The following is a 19,319-nucleotide window of genomic DNA, read 5'->3' on the forward strand; positions in this document are numbered from 1 at the left end:
TTGAATGTGAGTAAGTCCCAGGGACTTTATTTCTTATGTTCTACAATTCCTTTTATGTAGTACTTTACAGTTAGTAAGGGCTCATTAAATATTTTTTGACTTGACCTTTTAAGTTTTTCTGATGATGCTATGCGATAAAAATCATAGCATCTAATATATAAAAACAATTATGCATAGTATAGTGAAACATGGATCTAAACTCCAAGGAAGCAGCTGGGAAAGAATCATTCATACATGTTACTTTTTTTCACTCCTCACAGGCTTCCTTTTTTCCTCTAAAAAGAGGTTTTTTATTTATTTTAGCAGTTGGCTTTACACAGTTAAGAAAATAGGAGTACATGGATGGGTTTAAAGAATAAAAAATAAGTTTTAATGCAGTGTCTTTTAAAAGTGTGAAAGATAGGGGCCGGCCCCGTGTCTGAGTGGTTAAGTTCGCACGCTCTGCTTCAGTGGCCCAGGGTTTCTCCGGTTCGGATCCTGGGCGCGGACATGGCACCACTAGTCAGGCCACGTTGAGGCGGTGTCCCACATGCCACAGCTAGAACTCACAACTAAAAATACACAACTATGTGCTGGGAGGCTTTGGGGAGAAAAAGGAAAAATAAAATCTTTAAAAAAAAAAAAGTCTTAAAAAAAAGTGTGAAAGATAGGTTATATAGTATTAACAAGAGTATGAATTTGCTGTTTCTCTTGGCTCTGTATTCATCTTCATTCAGCTAGAGTTTTGTGTGTTTTTAAATTTATTTTACCATTCTTCTCATAGATTGACTCTCCTTCTTTAGTTACTCTCAGATTCTATTCCTTAGTTAACATTTGGTTTTACTAGCCTACAATATTATTGATATTCTCAAGATATTCCTTAATGTGATGGCTACAGAGACTGGCAAGAGAGATAATTAAAAACACCTTGAAGAGTATATTAAAGCTAGTTTAAGCAGGAAATAGAATAGAAAAATAAAGCCGTAGATTCTTTGGCATTGAAAATACTAGAAGTTATCAGCCAAACAGTAGACCGTATTTATGACAGTCAGATTTATTCAGCAAAGTTTGAGATATATAGTGGAGTGCAGTGAGTGCTATGTGCCAGATTTCACGTTAGTTCGGTGTGGTGCCATGTGCCAAATTTAATGTACACTTTGCTCACAAGTTCTGAAGTTCAACTGTTGCTAGAGCAGTTCCTGTAAGGTTATTTTAAAGCTAGCATATACATATGGAAATTGAATGAAAGTCCAATTAGGAAAGTAGAGTGGGCTGTGTGCCTGAGGGGAGAGAGAGAATGAGAGACCACTTGAAAGAGAGAAAAGGTATGTTTTTATACAGGAAATGTCTTGTGGGGAGGATTTCTCCCGAACTTTCTTTAAGGTGATAGAGAGCCCTGGGTCTAGGGACTGTCAGTGTCCTATAAAATGGGAAATTAAGAGACAAACTTAAGTGCTGCTCAAGACTTTGACTTTGGTAAGGGGACAATACAGTTAACAAGTGGGTAGAATACATAGTATGGGACACAATGATAAGAAATATGGGGAAAAAATTGAATGGGGAAGTGCTAAGGCACTGTTTGGGGTTGGAGGTCATGTTGCATTTTTAATAGAGTGGTCAAGGAAATCCTCACTTAAAAGGTGGCTTTTTAGCAAAAACTTGAAATAGGTAAGGGAGTAAGCTGTGTCTGAGAGAGGAGCTGTCTTGACAGAGGGACAGCAAATAATTATACCTTGGAGTTGGAGCTTAATTAGCATTTTTGATGAAAAGCAGGAAAGCCAGTGTGGCTAAAATGAGAAGAGTAAGAGTGAGAATAGTAGGTGATAAAACCAGAGAGGTGAAAAGGAGAAGTGTGGGTTACTCCTGCTGGACAGATCTTATAAGGATTTTAGCTTTTACTGTGAGTGATATTAGAGGTGAGGGGGGATTCTGAGCAAAAGAGTGACTTGACCTACTTTCCCTTAAACAAGATATCTCTGGTTCCCTCATTGAAAAGAGACTGCTTAGGAGGCGTTGCCATCATCTGGGCTCGAGATGATGTTCTTGAGTCTAGATAGTAGTAATGGAGGTATAGAAAAGAGGTTATTCATGAATGCTTTTAGTACCTGAAGTGATAGGGCCATGTTTCAAGAGGATGATAAAAGAACTGAGTTATTTTTGAAATAAAGATAATTTTAATTAATAGCTCTGGATTTAGTGTTTTTCTTAGAATGAATTTTCTCCAAAAGTGAAAGAATCTTGAGAAATGTCCATAGTTGGAATTTTGGGGGATGGTTATAGGGCAAACACTTTACTCTCAGTCTGATTTTCTGTTGCTCTAGTTTTTCTATTCATTTTACTTTACTTCAGCCTTTGCCTTGCCTGGATATTTTTCAGACTTCCCAAAACATGATGTCATAAATAAATATTTCAAAAAAAAGACTCTCCTTATCAGTTATTCATGTGTTTGTCAAAATTACATGCTCACAACTTTCCTTAGTGATTTCCCTTTACTTGATTGAAGAACTTAGGCCTTTATAATTAGTATGGGTTTTACCCATTTTATTAAATACTTTTTTATTAAGTTTCATAAAAATTTTCTAGTGACCAAACAAAAAGAAGCATAATTATAACCTGTATTTTGTTGATGTGATTTTCTGTAAAATTTTGTTTTAAAATTTTCTTTTTTTCCACTTAAAGTAAATTGGACTTTATCTTTCAATTGCGTAACTGAAAACATTTTGTAATGTTGGTAATTTTAAGGTAGTGACTTTTATATGTAGACTAAAAAACACAACGAACTGAGTCATGTTCGATTTTCTTCTTGTTATGGATCATATTGAAATAATCATTCTTATTTCGTGTGACTGTCAAAATTAAACTCAAAAATCAATACTCATGCTGTGTTATTTTTTGTATTCTTATGTTCTGATATTATAATAGCCGCAGTTTGGCAGAAGCCTGTTCAGAAGGAGATGTAAATGCTGTGCGAAAGTTACTCATTGAAGGGCGGAGTGTAAATGAACACACCGAGGAAGGGGAGAGCCTTCTTTGTTTAGCTTGTTCTGCTGGATACTATGAGCTTGCGCAGGTTTGTATTATCAAAATAAAGCTTATGTTTTTTTGTTTTGTTTTGTATTTTTTTAATGTGGCCTTCTTAGTAAAGAAATAAACTCAACCATTAAGCTTATTTCAACAAGTAGTTTTGTTAGATACATTTTGTGTTTATTGGCTCTTTTACTATAGTATGACTAGGTAGGTGTTAACATAAATACATGTTCAAAACTTTTTGACGAAAATATCATTTTCTAATATCCTTTAAACATTTTCTTTCATAAGGTTTTGTTGGCAATGCATGCAAATGTGGAAGATAGGGGAATCAAAGGTGACATTACACCTTTAATGGCTGCTGCTAATGGAGGACATGTCAAAATTGTGAAGTTGCTGCTAGCTCATAAAGCTGATGTCAATGCACAGTCTTCAACAGGTTATGCGTATTTCTTTTTCACTTTTTTGAAATATTAACGCTCTTTGGTAATGATTATTTCGCATCAGTGATCATTAGTTTTACTTTTGCAGTTCTTTTATTATAAGTGTTACATGTTTGCATAAGTCTGTGCATTAGGTTTAAAGTATATAGAAGATATTTTGAAGGAAATTTCTCCTTTTTTGTGTATGAGGGCGATTACTTGGCCTTGTAAGTTTCTTTTAGATTAAACACTGGCCCGGTTAGAAGGACCACCCTCTTGGAAATGGAGAGGTGTGGGCTACAGTTCTGAAATCCAGGATTCCTGTTTTTGGGGGGAGAAGGGAAGGGAAGATAGGGAGAACAAGAAGGATGTGGAACAAAAGCTGGGTCTGTTATTGCCCTACTGTTGCTGAATTGTGGCATGACACAAAAAGAAAGTATATGAACTACTTAGAAAAAGAAAGTATTATATGAAAACGGTGTGTCCCACAAGGGACATAGCTTTAGTCTAAACTAATTTTGTTTTCTTTCAAACTTGGGCATAGATGGATTTGTGTAAAAGCTCTGAAATTATATGAAAAATATTACACATTTCCTTCATATAAGATTTTCAAATTTATTGAATATTTTAGATAATTTTTAAGGTCTACAGGTTCTGATATGAAGGAGTTTTAGAAATCCTTATTTTACCCAGAAGGTTTTTTTGTTTTGTTTTGTTTTTTTCTGTAACATGGGAGATTTTTTTCATTAAGAAGGACTCTTTCTGAAATTACTTTAACTTTGATCAGTTAACTGATGTTTGAAGTTGTAGTGAAAACAAATATGTATGATTAAAAGGAATGGTATGAGGTGTATCTATATGTGATTAATAATTACAATCCAAAAAAAATAAAGCCTGTGAAACATTTCTCTGATGAAAGTTAGAATGAACATAACTTTTTCTCACCTGAAAAGTTAGTTTCAGAATTGCTCATTTCTTTAATAACTTTACAGTTGTGGTATGTGTATCTGATTTTTTCATATGTATTTGACCCTGATATTAAATGGAAAGAATAGAGAATTGATTTCAGTAAGATGAAATCCAGTGAGGAAAGGAATGATATATATATACATATATATGTATAAATAGATTATCTAAATTTATTATGATTATAATCTCCCATTTCAGTTTTCTTCTTGATGTTAAATTAGACTCTTTTATTTTGGTATTTTATGTTAATGTGTTTGTTTTTCTTCATTAAAATAGGCAATACAGCACTTACATATGCTTGTGCTGGAGGCTATGTAGATGTTGTAAAGGTGCTCTTGGAATCCGGTGCTAGTATTGAGGACCATAATGAAAATGGTCATACTCCTCTTATGGAAGCTGGAAGTGCTGGACATGTGGAAGTAGCCAGATTGCTGCTAGAAAATGGGGCTGGCATTAATACGCATTCCAATGAATTTAAAGAGAGTGCCCTTACATTAGCTTGTTACAAAGGTACAGTATAAAATGTCTTATTTTTATTTTTTAATTTTTTTTTTTTGTTGAGGAAGATTTGCCTGAGCTACAGCCTGTTGCCAATCTTCCTCTTTTTGTATGTGAGCCTCCACCACAGTATGGCCACTGACAATGGGTGGTGTAGGTCTGTGTCCAGGAACCAAACCTGGGCTGCTGAAGCTGAGTGCACTGAACTTAACCACTAGGCCACCAGAGCTGGCCCTAAAACGTTTTTTAAAACAAAGTTTTTAAACACATGAAATGACAATTACTTTATATAATATTTTTTAATTAAAGGTAAAATTAAAATGTCATAATAGTGTGTAGTATGTAATTAATTGTTAAATGAAAGTGTTTAAAAGTGCTTCGAAGTTTAAAAGCTTAATATTACTTTAAAAATATAAATTTAATATTATAAATATTGTCAACAATAAAATGACTCTTAATTGATCCTGTTGTTTTATCAGAAACAGTCATTTAATTTTAATGTGCACTATACTTTTGAATGATTTTGCATTATCAGAATTTTTGCCTGGTTCACACAAAAGAATTCCTATTGAATCCCCAAGTATTCAGCCTCTAACTTTAAAAGTAAACACAATAAAAGTAGCCAGAATGATGTGTTAACAGGAAGGTACTTAACGCTATTTCTCGTGATACCAAGAAGGAGAGAGAAAAATTGAAGACAAAGGAGAGATATGAAAAGGAAAATAAAAAGTGGTGTGGGGGGACGTTGAATTCAATAGAGCAATTATAAAGTATCATCAACACATTTAATAAATTTAGAAGGAAGAGCTGGTTGAAGTTGAGAACACCTACCTGTATGTAGCTGTATAAAAGAGGTGCATGATATTTTAAATATCAGCTAACCTGAAAATATTGATAATACAGAAAAATACTCTCTTTTGGGAAGGCAAGATAGTTGTGTGGAAAGATGCTTAGTCTCAATTAATTCTGTAGATTCTAGATCTAAAAAGACAGCCGCAGAGCCAGACATTTTTCAAACTCCGCCTTTATGACAGATAAATGGCTATAAATAAACTAAGGAAATTTTTAAAAAAGCAAATTTCATACAGTTTTATGTCTGTATAGCCATTCAGTTCAATGTTTCATCCCATCTGCAGCTATGCCATGTTTGTGTATCATAAAATAAGTGATAAATTCTTGACCCTGAGACAATGCTCTTCCAAGGCTGGGTACAAAATTTAAGGAGGCACTTACTCTCAATGGCTGAATCTTCACTTACCCAAGTTTGTGAGTGAATACTTCCTTAAATTTTGCACGCAAGACTTTGATCCCTCAGCCTAGTCCTAGCCCTGGTGTTTTGTTTCATTCTATTTCAGAGTGGCCAAGGTTGTGTGAGGTCTTTTGGAATAATTTCCTTTAAAAACATGGTTAAAATAATGATTAGGCACACAAACAACTAAAAATTAAGTTAAATGTGGAAATATGCTCAATCTAAAGTGCTCTTGATTATCTGGTGTTACCAGATTTTCAGAGTAAGGATGGTTAGGAAGCACAGCTGAAGTCCTTTACTTCCCTAGTTGTTGGGTAATTAGGCAGAGGCTGATCTGCTTTGGGAGGAGAGGAATTAAGCCTTGGGGCATCCTCTCTCTTCTCACAAATACTTCTGAGCCTGGAACTGGCTGCATTTTACTACTGAGTCCCAGCTGGCCAGAGGAACTCTGAGATGGGGCTACGTTTAACTACTCTTCCCTCTCTCCTTTGCTTGTAGCCCCACCCTGCTTTCCAAATGGGGCATCTGAGGTTGGGGCTTGCAGGCTTTAATTAGAAGCTGGATGTAGAACTGAGCTGGTGGAGAACATCTCTACTGCTTCCAAGGATCCATGGACCCTCTCTGTTTCCTCTATTTCTGGTGAGGTCTCCTAGGACATAGATTGACAAGGAGGAGATGGGGAAGGGATAGAACTCAGTCTGAGACTGAGCATTGTTGTGGATCTTTGGGAAGGGAGAATTTCAGAGAGGAAAGGGAGGGAGATAGTTAGCAAAAACAAAATATGGCAGGTGCTATACTTACTCACTGAAGTTAGTTTTGTTTTAACTGGTTATCTATGATTCTACCATCCACTTCTTCCCCTCAGTCCCACTTGATTGAGAATTGACTGCAGCTCATTGTAAATAAAGTTGGGGGAAAAAATTAGTCATTTTTCTTTTGTTTCTTGCATAGTATCTGAAGTCCTTTTTAAAATATAGTTTTTCTGTGTAACTGCTCATAAGGTATCTTTACCTGAACTGAAGCATATGGTTTATTGGAAACTACATAAATACAAGTGTATGTGTATGTGTGTATATATATACATATGTTTGTTTATATCTAAATAAATGAATGAATGTAAATTAAATGGTATTGTTTCAAGGATATTTTTATATATGCAGTTCCTAACTTACAAACTGGTTGTTCCTAAAAAGTTTATGAGTTAGTTGTTGAAACTTAAAATACATTTTCTCATAAGAAATAACTTCAGTAATTATCATCATCCCAGGCTACTAGTTCACAAAAGCTAATTTATTCCATAGCGTAAATAAAATAACTATAGCATTCCTGGACTCTTAAAAGGTTGTAGAAGGAATATAGAGGTATTGGATTTTAATGGCATCTTTGCTCATCTGCAGCAAGGATTCTAGTAGCAACAGTTTCTAGGGCAACAGGGTAAGGAATAGAATGGCAAAGCTCACATATCATTTGTATTGGACAGTGGGGTGTATTGAACAAGAGTGGCTTGTAGCTGACTTTAATATTATAAATTTATTGCTATAAGTTAGATATAACTTCTCAAAATATTGTAATTTTTTCTTATATTTGTTGGAATAATAAAGTATTTTTAAGTACTCTTAAACACTTTTGTTTTAGGACACCTAGAGATGGTGCGGTTTCTTTTGGAAGCAGGCGCAGATCAAGAGCATAAAACAGATGAAATGCACACTGCTCTAATGGAGGCTTGCATGGTAAGATTGGTGAAATACATACGTGAAATGTATTTATATATTAGGTAGAGAGAGCAGAATTACTGTCCAATGAGTGCCTTTCCCTTGGGTTTAAAGATTCTGTTTATTATAGACTTAGTGTGGAGCAGAACCTCAGCTAACTGAATTATCAATAGTTTTCAGAGCCAGTTGTACAACATTAACTTCTATTAGAGGTGCTTTCTGAAACTTTACAGCACTACTTTCATTTTCTTAGCCTCATATAACTATACTGGTTTTATGTAGTTGACACAAGAAGTGACTTTTTAAAAGGTTGATCGAGAATATAAAAGGAGAATATAATCCACAGAGTATATACATAATGTTAAGAATAACATGTTCATCAAACCAATAATTTAGTTTATGAAAAATTTGAAATTACAGTATTATTTGTGTTACAAAATTCCTCCTCTATTATGGTCTTTCATGAGCCCTGAATTCCTTTTTTAAGAACTCTTTTAAGTGTTTATACTTGGGGATGGGTCTGTATCTCAGTGTGTGATTTGTGGCATAGAAATGGATCAGAGTAACATTATAGACAAATTTATGAGAAAAGCATGCCAAAGACAGAAAAAGGCCCCAAATGAATTTGGTTTCTTTTCTCAACTTCCTTTCAGAGAATGATTATTGAAAGTATGTTAATTTTAATTAGTAATTTAAAAAAATTTTAGGTGGCCATTTAAGACTTGAGTTATCTTTGTTTTTCTTATTACCATGCCACTGTTTGCTTTAGTATGTTATTCTTTTGAACAAACATAAGTTTTCTTTGAAGATATCGAATTCATCATCTGTTAATATGAGGACAATATCTTTCTCTGGGGTTGTTGTGAGGATTAAATGAGATATAATGTGTGTAAAACACATCAGTAATATCCCCATGATACAGAACTTAACACATCCTTGCCACCCTCACTAGGGAAACAACCTATAGGTAAATTAAGAAATTAAAATGGAATATTCTTTGGACCTAACCAGCATCCACTGGAAGTGTCGTAAGTCGATGAAAGATAGTAGAGGCCAGAGATTTGGAGGCTAAGAGATTGAAGTTTTAAACTGGACTTTAAAGGAAATGTGGGAGTTGGCTATGGAGGAAGAAAATTCTGAATTGAAGGAACAGCAGAGTAATTGTGGTAATAAAGACATTAACAGTGGTTTAATATGGCGTGCATGGAGGCAACATTGGCATGGCATGTTCAGAAAATGATGAAATGTCTGTGAGGTAATACACAGAAGGAAAAAGTATATCAAAGGAAAAAAAGCGGGGAAAAGAGAGCCTTGGAGTTGCCAATAGTTAGGGAAGCTGTGGGAAACGGAGACCAGTAAAGGAGACAGAAAATAATGAGAGAACTTCTTTTTCTTTTTCTTAATTTTCACTGGCATTTAAGTGTTAAACAAGACAGGAACTACCGTGTACATATTGTGTTCCTCTTCCCCTAACATATCATGCACAATTCCCCTACTCCTCCAAAACTATTGTCTTTTTCTTTTTCTACCTAATCAAAACTTTGCTTTTCTTAAGGTTTCTACAGAAATCCTACTTTCCCTTTCTAAACTTTATCCTTTTAGCATTTAAGCTTATACCATGCAGTATTGATGTTATCTCAGAGGTCTCTTGTTTCATGTACTTACTTTTTTTTTCCTGGTGGTTAGTAAGCTTCTTGATTGAAGTTATCATTTTGTTACATGTTTCATATCCTCAATCTCTATTTCCTATTATATACTAAAAAATATAGATAAATCTTAATAAATACTTGCCTTCTCCACTGTTAAATATAGATTTATTAATTCTTATTTGAATGGAGACCAGTAAACGTCATTGTCTAGTAATTGAGAAGTTTTCATATGTTTAAGATTTTTTTAATGGTGCTGATTTAATTTTTTTAATTGCATTGTAATTAGGATGGCCATGTTGAAGTAGCTAGGTTACTTCTTGACAGTGGTGCCCAAGTGAACATGCCTGCTGATTCATTTGAGTCACCATTGACTTTGGCTGCATGTGGTGGGCATGTGGAACTTGCAGCTTTACTTATTGAAAGAGGAGCTAGCCTGGAGGAGGTCAATGATGAAGGTTATACACCATTGATGGAAGCAGCTCGTGAAGGACATGAAGAAATGGTGGCATTACTTCTAGGCCAAGGTAACCATACTGATCAAGACACTAACACACAAATGTGTAATATGTAAGATTATAGTTCTATAAGATTGAATTTCAATATTTCATCTTTCTAGGAGATTTGTAATGATATGTTGTCACAAAAACTAATGATAAAGTGTTTGCTTTGAAAATGGCTCCCATACTGTGCTAAACAACATCAAATTAGACTTCTTTAATATAGAGCTTTCAGAACCATCACGTACTGTGTGAATAAAAACAGAGAGAACTGGGGTTGGGTTAGGCTTGTAGGTTGTATGGGGTATATATGAGATTCAACATTTCTCAAGCTAGTATATTAAGACACTTCTCTTGGGGCAGAATACCGGGATAAATATTTGATATATCTGTTTTTCATGAAACAGTGTGGGAAATTCTGCCATAAGGACTAACTTGATAAGAATGCACATTTAGGGGCCAGCCCCATGGCCGAGTGGTTAAGTTCACACACTGCACTTTGGTGGCTCAGGGTTTCACTGTTTTGGATTCTGGGAGTGGACATGACACCACTCATCAGGCCATGCTGAGGCAGCGTCCCACATGCCACAACTAGAAGGACCCACACCTTAAAAAAAAAAAAATGCAACTATGTACTGGGAGGATTTGGGGAGAAAAAGCAGGAAAAAAAAAAAGATTGGCAGCAGTTGTTAGCTCAGGTGCCAATCTTAAAAAAAAAAAATGCACATTTAAGAAGCTGTCAGGGAGCTCAGTATACAGTGGAGTTCTCTTTTGGGAAAAGTGAAACAGCTACTTTACTGTATTAAGATACCTTAAGTTTAGAAGTAATCTCCCATCTCTATCCATATTTGTAGCCTATTTTTCTCTCTCTTTTAGGGTAAACGTTTTGTTTAGACAAATTTAAGAGGAATGGCACATTTTAAAAAAATTTGTTTATTGAGAGAGAATATTGACTGAATTTTAAAAGCACCGGTTTTGGAGCAAATTTCTTAGGTTTGAATCACAGCTCCATTGCTTGCCAATTTTGTAACTTTAGGCACGTTTGTAACCCTCTGTGCCTAAATTTTGCCATCTGTAGAGTTGTGAGAGTTGCTATGTGTGTTTAAAGCTTTTGGGACCCTGTTTGTCACATAGTGCCTGTTAAGTGTTAGGTATGGTGATGGTGGTAGTAGTGATGATGATAATGTTGTGACCTTGGGCAAGTTGGTTAATCTCAATTTCCTTAGCTGTAAAGTGGAGCTAATAACAACATGTAAAATGCTGTCAATATTGCCTGGCAAATGGTAGTAGTGTATTAAATGTTAGCTATTATTATCATCATTATCAACGTCTTTATCATCCTTATTTTTGAATCTTTATAATGAGGGAATATAGTTTATTTTTCTAAGTCCTTTATTACCTGACTTGTACCATCTGGCTGAATAAATCTTACTCCAGCTGTGTACATCAAATATGGACTGATGGATGTGGTTTTGATAGTTTTCTTTATTTTTAAGTGCCTAACAGGGTAAGGGAGAGGCACTTTATTATTTAATAAATAATCTAAGCATTCATTTTTTAAGTATAGTTTATTAGGAAACAATTGTATTTTGCTTATCTCTGGAATAAGTTAATGACTTTCTTTAAATAATTAGAATCTTTATTTTAGGAGCAAATATCAATGCACAGACAGAAGAAACTCAAGAAACTGCCTTGACTCTGGCTTGCTGTGGAGGCTTTCTGGAAGTGGCAGACTTTCTGATTAAGGCGGGAGCTGATATAGAACTAGGGTGTTCTACCCCTTTAATGGAAGCTGCTCAAGAGGGTCATTTGGAGTTAGTTAAATACTTATTAGCTGCAGGTAGGCATTTTTGCATTTGGGAGAAGATTTTGACATGATTTTTTTAAGTAAAAATGCTGATAATGCAAATAATCTTTTTCTGATATGATACACTGAATTTGTGTTAAAAAATGTGGTAAACTTTCATGTCTATTCTGAATAATTTACCTTATTGCTGTTTGAAGTATCAGCAGCTTTAATTTCAAGTGGTAATCTATTTCTAATTTTTTTTTTCTCTTTTCCTTTTAAAGATGCTGACAATATTCCCTATTTCTAGAAATGGATAAGGCTATTTTGTCTAATTTGAGGAAATATGGCTTATCTAGAAGAAATTTCTATGTCCATCATTTATGTCTTATGATTCTTTTATTAAGTCTGTATGTTGTTTAACACTACTACAGGAGCTAATGTTCATGCAACAACAGCAACAGGGGATACAGCACTAACATATGCCTGTGAAAACGGTCATACTGATGTAGCAGATGTCTTACTTCAGGCAGGAGCAGATCTGGTAAGCTGTATCACTTTTTAAATCCTAATATTTAAAACTAAGACAAGAAATTATTTTAAAATTCTATGGATATTGTAGACAAAGGATATTTCTTCTAATTTTATGTTGACCTTTTTGCCATTCTTTATCTCATTTAGTCACATTTTTTTTCCTACATTGTTTGGTGTCCATATTATTTTCTTTGTTAGCAGAACTGTCCAGTCTAGTAGCCCTAGTCCCCCACAAAAGATGGAAAACTTTGTATTAGATATATTAGTACAAATTAATTTTCTCTTAGGTACTTACCTATTTTTGGAAGCTTTTCTGATATTGTATAAAAAGTCAAACATAGCTTAGAGGCTTTTCACTGTAGCTTAGGAAATAAATTGTGCCTACATTGTTTAGAGCACTATTAAATAATAAAGGAGTTGAAAAAGGTAGGTATTTAATACATAATATTTCCCTTTAAATAACTTTTAGTATTTGAAGGATGAAATAGTGAGGTCATTATAAGGTAGATTATAAAGAGATGTCATAGGGAAAGTACAGAAAATAAAGAAGCTCGAAAGAGGTGAAGACGTCATGTAAGATGTTATATTTTAGACTGGGTAAGGTTTAGGAAGGTAGCTATGGCAATGCCATGACTAAAGAGGTATTCCAGTGGGAAGAAATAGTATGAGTACAGCCTGAGACACAGGGAAGCATAAAAGCAAGTGTATATGGGGAAAATAGTCTTCCAGTTTAGCCTGTGAGGGAGTAGAGGTGAGACGTGAAAAGGTAGGTTTTAGTTAAAATGTAAGTACCTATATGTTCATGGAACTGAGATCAATAAGCAAATGTATTTTCCTGTAGAATTTCATAGTTTATGACAGAAGTTCACATGCAGTCTGGCAGAAACAGGCACCTCTATTCATTAGTTTTGTAAACTTAATAGTTATTTAACTTCTCTTTTCTCATTTATGAAAGGAGAGGATTGAATTAGATTACTATTGTGGTCTCTTTCAGCTCTGATTTGTTGGTATAACTCTTGAAGCGCTTTTTACACACATTATATTCTAGTTAGTTTTGTGCGTATTTTTTCCTAATTAGATTTTGAGCTTGAAGCTTAGGAACTGTACTTCCACTGTTGACCACAGTGGCTTTGAAACATACAGCAATGTAATCTTGCTTAGTTAATTGCAATTAGAACAACCTAGTGTATAGCTTAAGAGAAAAATCAAAAGTTATTCATCAGATGTGAATGTTAAACAATATATATAATGCTTTATAAAAGGTATTTTTTCTCAAACCTTTATATTCTAAGATCTGAAAATTTCCCCAATAGTGTTCTCAATTACCCAGCAATCACAAGAATGCAGAAGAGTCTCCATCATTTTGAGATCCAGAAATCTCTAGTAATATCTTATAACTGATGGTTTTAGCGATATTTAAATTATCACTAGACCTTGTTGTTTTTATATAAGGTAAAATAGAGATGATGGGAAGTCTATAAGGCGAGGGAGTGATGTACTTAAAGAAATTCATACAGGTAGGATGCAAACTTACGAAAGGAACATCACTTGGAGTAGATAAGGATAATACTAATAATGTTGATTATTTAGAGAGGGCTGTGCTAGAGTGCCATTCACTGTCTCAAGTTCCACAATCCTTTGTGTAGAGAGAGAAGGAAAAATTACACAGATGGATTCAGTTCTTAAATTATTTCAGTAGAACATGTTTCTAATTTGAGATTTTTTTTAATTTAAAAATATATTTCTTAATTTATTTCAAAGCATGATATTTAATATACTTAGATTCATAAATTAGTCCAATTCTTTTCCTTTTTGATTTTTATGGCAAAAATAATTGTTCACTAGCAGTTAACTATCAATTAAGTCTGTGTTTTTTAAACAGGAGCATGAATCTGAAGGTGGAAGAACTCCTTTAATGAAAGCTGCAAGAGCTGGTCATGTTTGTACAGTTCAGTTCTTAATTAGTAAAGGTAGGTTTGTGTAAAGCAGTAGTTTTCCCCCAAAAGTGTGTATCCTCTGCCCTTGGATATTTAGAGATTGAGGAGTAAAGTACAATTTTTGGATATCATCTGGTAGGGTGATTCTACTGAGATTTTGTGAGTGGGTAGTTGATAAACATCCTATAAAGAAGAAATTCTCTATGAAAAACTTTCAGGGGTTTAAATAACTTAAAGTCTGTTCTGTTCATGTAATAATATATCTTGAAACTAGGATTTTTATGAAGTCGATGCCACTGAGTAACTAGAGGACAAGTCACTTTTCTACTTTATATTTCCTGGGGCCCAAATTTCCTTCTTTGTAAAATATAGAGAGGGGGGTCATAAATACAGCACAAAAAATGTTCAAAATTGAAATGTGACAAATATGCCAAAATACATGAAGGATTTTCATTTATGGTCAGTAATTCTACTTTGAATACCAAAAACCTTAATGACAAAAGTATGTTATTACTTTAAATTATTCTTTTGAATTATTTCTTAAGTGTCTACTATGTAAGTTCAAGTTGAAACAGTTTTTCATGCAGATTTCATCATCTTAAGTATAGGAGATTGAAGATTTTACTTTTGATTCAACATTGATAAAAGAAAGACTATATAGGCCATAAACGATTAAAAAGGCAATGTATGCCATTTCTCTCCTACCAGAAATACTAAAGATCTCTTGTTTGTAATTTTGTAGGTAAAGAAAATAAATCAGAAATAGCTTAGTGGTCAAATTATTTTAAGCAATTTGAATACATGCTTAACTTGAGACGTATGTTTATACTATAGTGTTCTCAAGAGTGGGATTATTTGCATAATCACTATCCTCTCTCTTCTATGGTTAATTTTAATGAATCTGATTCCACTTTCTTCCTGCTATTTTTTTTTTATTTCCCACATTGTCTAGCACAATGCTCTAAATCAGGGATGAATTCATATTGAGGGGGAAATATACCTGTTTTCAGTTTCAAATATTTTCCAATGAAAAAAAGATAGCACCATTACTTTCTATTCCTTGTTAATTCTCTACATATTTACCCCGTAGAGGGCAGCGCGGTTTATTTTTTGTTTTAGTTTTTAGTCATCTTTTCTACTGAAGAACTTAAAAATATAGATAAAATTTCATATTCTGCTTTTTTGAAGCAGTGATTACATTAGGAGTAAGATATACTTTTATCCTTTTCTTTTAATGATACCTACTGAAATATTTATGAACGAAATTATATCATGTTTGTCTAGGATTTGCTTTAGAATAATTCAAGATGGGAGGAGAAAACTGATGTGGGTATATGTAAAAGGAGATTGACCATGTGTTTATAATCGTTGAAACTGGGTAATGGGTATTGGGGGGGAGGTTCATTATACTGTTTTTCTACTCTTTATGATTTTGAAGTTTACTGTAATTTAAGAAATGACAATCTCTTAACATGATTTTCCATGCCTTGTCTGTTTTAGGAGCAAATGTGAATAGAACCACAGCTAATAATGATCATACTGTACTGTCCCTGGCTTGTGCAGGGGGTCATCTGGCAGTGGTGGAACTACTCCTGGCTCATGGGGCAGATCCTACTCATCGTTTAAAAGTATGTGACTCAAATGTTTCAGATAGCATTGTGAATTAATTCTTCATTCTTTGACATTACAAAATATCATCTACAAAAGTTCTATTTATAGATGGCATTCTAAGGGTATTCATTTTCGTCTTATTAGAGTAAACTTAAGATTTTAATGTGTCTGGGGCCTATGGCTTTATCTTCCTTAATGGTTCTGTTAATTAACTTATTTAAAATTTTTTCCCATTCCACATCCTCTCTTTTAGGATGGCTCGACTATGTTGATAGAAGCAGCAAAAGGTGGCCATACAAGTGTTGTTTGCTATCTTTTGGACTATCCGAATAACTTGCTTTCAGCCCCTCCACCAGATGTCACTCAGTTAACCCCCCCATCCCATGATTTAAATAGGGTAAGATTCAAAACTAAAAGCATTTTATATCATATCTTCTTTATCCCCTTTTTGCTCATGGTGTCAGTTTAAACTAGATTGGTTATTTTTTGTTATAACACGTCGTTCTTTTTAAAGATATGTACTTGATATGGTTAATGAACATCTGGTTTAATATTCAATTCTAGATTGATATTATTTTGCTTTGCTTTCTTATGGTCAGAATAACAATTTGAATTCAAAGTCCATTAAAAAAGTGTCATGAAAAATAATTGGGTACCAACGTATTTTAAGTAAATATATCATTGTCTGAGATTCATGCCATATTAAAAATATTTTGAGTTAGTCTCTGTAATTTGTTCTTCATTTAAAGCATATTATTTAATGTAGTGTGTAGGGAAAGCAGAAATATAATGTTTCCTTTGTCTTAGGCTCCTCGTGTACCAGTTCAAGCACTGCCCATGGTTGTTCCACCACAGGAGCCTGACAAACCACCTGCCAATGTTGCCACTACTCTTCCCATCAGGAATAAAGGTCAGTTAAACTTCTAAAGACTGTTTCTTACATCTTCTCCAGTAAAAATGATAAGATTACAGAAAAACTAGCCATTTAAAGTTATTTTTTTACAAGAAATGAATTTTACTAAGTTGGCATAATTAAAGATTTTTTTACAAATGAAAATAGCATGTTATTGGGAAAGAAGTAGTTAACAGCACTAATTTGTGCTAGAATTAGAAGTATTAGCAGAGAAATTCAGATGCTCATCTTTGATGCAATTCTGATTATTCATGATTTCCTCTAATAACTAGTCATTCATGTTTATGTTAAAATGTTAGGCTGGGTATAGTTGGCTGACATTTTTGTAAATTAATTAAAAGTTAAAATTTATTTCAGAATAACGGGTTTAATATAGATTTTATATCTGGATTACCTTTTCTCCCCCAGTAGTTCAAAGTTACTTCAGATCTGCTTGTTTGTTTCTCTAGAATTCTGAGGTCCATAATTGACTTGTGGATGTTACACCATGTATGTTCATAAGTTATATCCCAAAATATTATAGCTACCAGTTTGAATCAGTTTTTGTTTTTAAAAAGTTTGCCTGAAGAACCAATGCAGTTTTAATTTTTTGGTTTTCGGCTACCTGTATTATTTTACCACCAAGAATACTAAGTATTTCTACCAGCTCTTTTCAATCACTACTACCAATATAGAGCCTTGGCACCATTTTCAATTGATATAGCAAACAACTGATTGCTATACCTGTAGCCAGAACTGTTTATTCACCTGGCTGTCAGAAGATACAGTGGATGGCGTAGTCCAGCATCTTTTCTTCCAGGGAAACTGAATCTCAGTTCTCTACTGGCCAGGTAGCTGTGTGAATATGTGAACTTATATCATGTCTTTATCAGTCTTGAAGATGCTAGGCCCCAACAAAGACATATATTTTAGTTGGATTTTAATTGCCTGGTATTTCTCAGTGGTTTGGGCACTCTTTGTGTGTATGTGTGTATGTTTAAAGGGCACAGACTATTAAATGTGGAAAAACCTTGACTTAGAGGTCTAAGTTTTCCCTACATCTTAATAATTTAGCATTATTTTTCTGTTCTTATAAGTTTTTACATCTTTTTGACCAGATGGAGTATCCACACAGTCTTAGATTTTACTTAAATTGCACCACATAGATATCACAAACCTTCATCCATCTATTGTCTAATTTTAGCCGTGTGATATTTAAAACGTTCTGAAATTAATTTCCCAAAGATTACTCTATGCACATAAAATACATACATTTTATATTTATGTTGACGAAGGTGGATTTGTTTTTAACTGCTTAACAGTGCATTTTCACCTTCTGTGGATATGATAACTTGGTGCATAACTGTTGGCACTAAACCTCCCAACAGTAACTCTGTAATGAGGATGCCATTCATGTGCACTTCTGAGGGGGTTTCTTTTTCACACAGCTGCTTCTAAACAAAAGTCCAGCAGCCATTTGCCAGCAAACAGCCAGGATGTACAGGGTTACATCACCAATCAGTCTCCAGAGAGCATTGTAGAAGAGGCTCAGGGAAAGTTAACAGAACTGGAACAGAGGATAAAAGAAGCCATAGAAAAGAATGCACAGCTGCAGTCCTTGGAACTGGCTCATGCTGACCAACTTACCAAGGAGAAGATCGAGGAGCTGAACAAAACAAGGGAGGAACAAATTCAGAAGAAACAAAAGATTTTGGAGGAACTACAGAAAGTAGAACGAGAACTACAACTGAAAACTCAGCAGCAGCTAAAAAAGCAGTATCTAGAGGTTAAAGCTCAAAGAATTCAACTTCAGCAGCAGCAGCAACAGTCTTGCCAACATCTGGGACTACTAACTCCTGTTGGGGTTGGAGAACAGCTTTCCGAGGGAGACTATGCACGGTTACAGCAAGTGGATCCTGTTTTGCTTAAAGATGAACCCCAGCAGACTGCTGCTCAGATGGGTTTTGCACCAATCCAGCCTCTGGCCATGCCTCAAGCTTTGCCTCTGGCGGCAGGTCCCTTGCCTCCAGGGTCCATCGCAAATCTTACAGAACTGCAAGGAGTGATAGTTGGACAGCCAGTACTGGGCCAAGCACAGTTGGCAGGGCTGGGGCAAGGAATTCTGACAGAAACACAACAAGGGTTAATGGTAGCCAGCCCTGCTCAGACCCTCAATGACACGCTGGATGACATCATGGCAGGTGGGTTTATATTGTTATGAGCAGGTATCAAATATGATTTGCTTAAGGAGAGTAAGAGTGTGCCAGAATTTTTTGCCGTTACCCAACTTGAGAACTATTTTTGGACTCTTGACCCATGTATATCTTTAGAAATATTAGTTCAGTCTCAGAAGTTCTCAGATGGATACAGGTCAAATTAAAGATTAGCTCGTTCAATACAAGTGACTGAAACTTTCTAGCTTAGCTGGGTAGGCTGGGAATCTAGGTTTTTCAGTAATGGGGTTGATGTTTGATTTTTTTGTTTTTGTTTTTGTTTTTTCTCTTTAAGTTCAGAATGTTAAGATTGAATTTTGGCTTTTTTGCTTCTGTGTTCATAC

General features: G+C 34.6%; 1 protein-coding gene across 9 annotated transcripts in view; it reads left to right on the forward strand.

The window, feature by feature from the left end:
- ANKRD17 (ankyrin repeat domain 17) overlaps nucleotides 1-19,319 on the forward strand; it is a 163,186-nt gene that overhangs the window by 82,637 nt on the left and 61,230 nt on the right. For 6 of the 9 annotated variants that reach the window (XM_014847236.3, XM_014847237.3, XM_044766123.2 and 3 more), the window contains 12 exons: nucleotides 2,902-3,049; nucleotides 3,298-3,445; nucleotides 4,674-4,907; nucleotides 7,780-7,874; nucleotides 9,792-10,029; nucleotides 11,651-11,842; nucleotides 12,223-12,332; nucleotides 14,205-14,292; nucleotides 15,760-15,887; nucleotides 16,124-16,267; nucleotides 16,678-16,780; nucleotides 18,211-18,963. In XM_014847236.3, coding sequence (XP_014702722.2) covers nucleotides 2,902-3,049; nucleotides 3,298-3,445; nucleotides 4,674-4,907; nucleotides 7,780-7,874; nucleotides 9,792-10,029; nucleotides 11,651-11,842; nucleotides 12,223-12,332; nucleotides 14,205-14,292; nucleotides 15,760-15,887; nucleotides 16,124-16,267; nucleotides 16,678-16,780; nucleotides 18,211-18,963 — 2,381 coding nt within the window. The remainder of the gene's footprint in view (nucleotides 1-2,901; nucleotides 3,050-3,297; nucleotides 3,446-4,673; nucleotides 4,908-7,779; nucleotides 7,875-9,791; nucleotides 10,030-11,650; nucleotides 11,843-12,222; nucleotides 12,333-14,204; nucleotides 14,293-15,759; nucleotides 15,888-16,123; nucleotides 16,268-16,677; nucleotides 16,781-18,210; nucleotides 18,964-19,319) is intronic. The other 3 variants (XM_014847239.3, XM_014847240.3, XM_070505677.1) reach the window with 1 other exon arrangement.

Source organism: Equus asinus, chromosome 3 (genome assembly GCF_041296235.1).
Source record: "Equus asinus isolate D_3611 breed Donkey chromosome 3, EquAss-T2T_v2, whole genome shotgun sequence".
Lineage (NCBI taxonomy): Eukaryota > Metazoa > Chordata > Mammalia > Perissodactyla > Equidae > Equus > Equus asinus.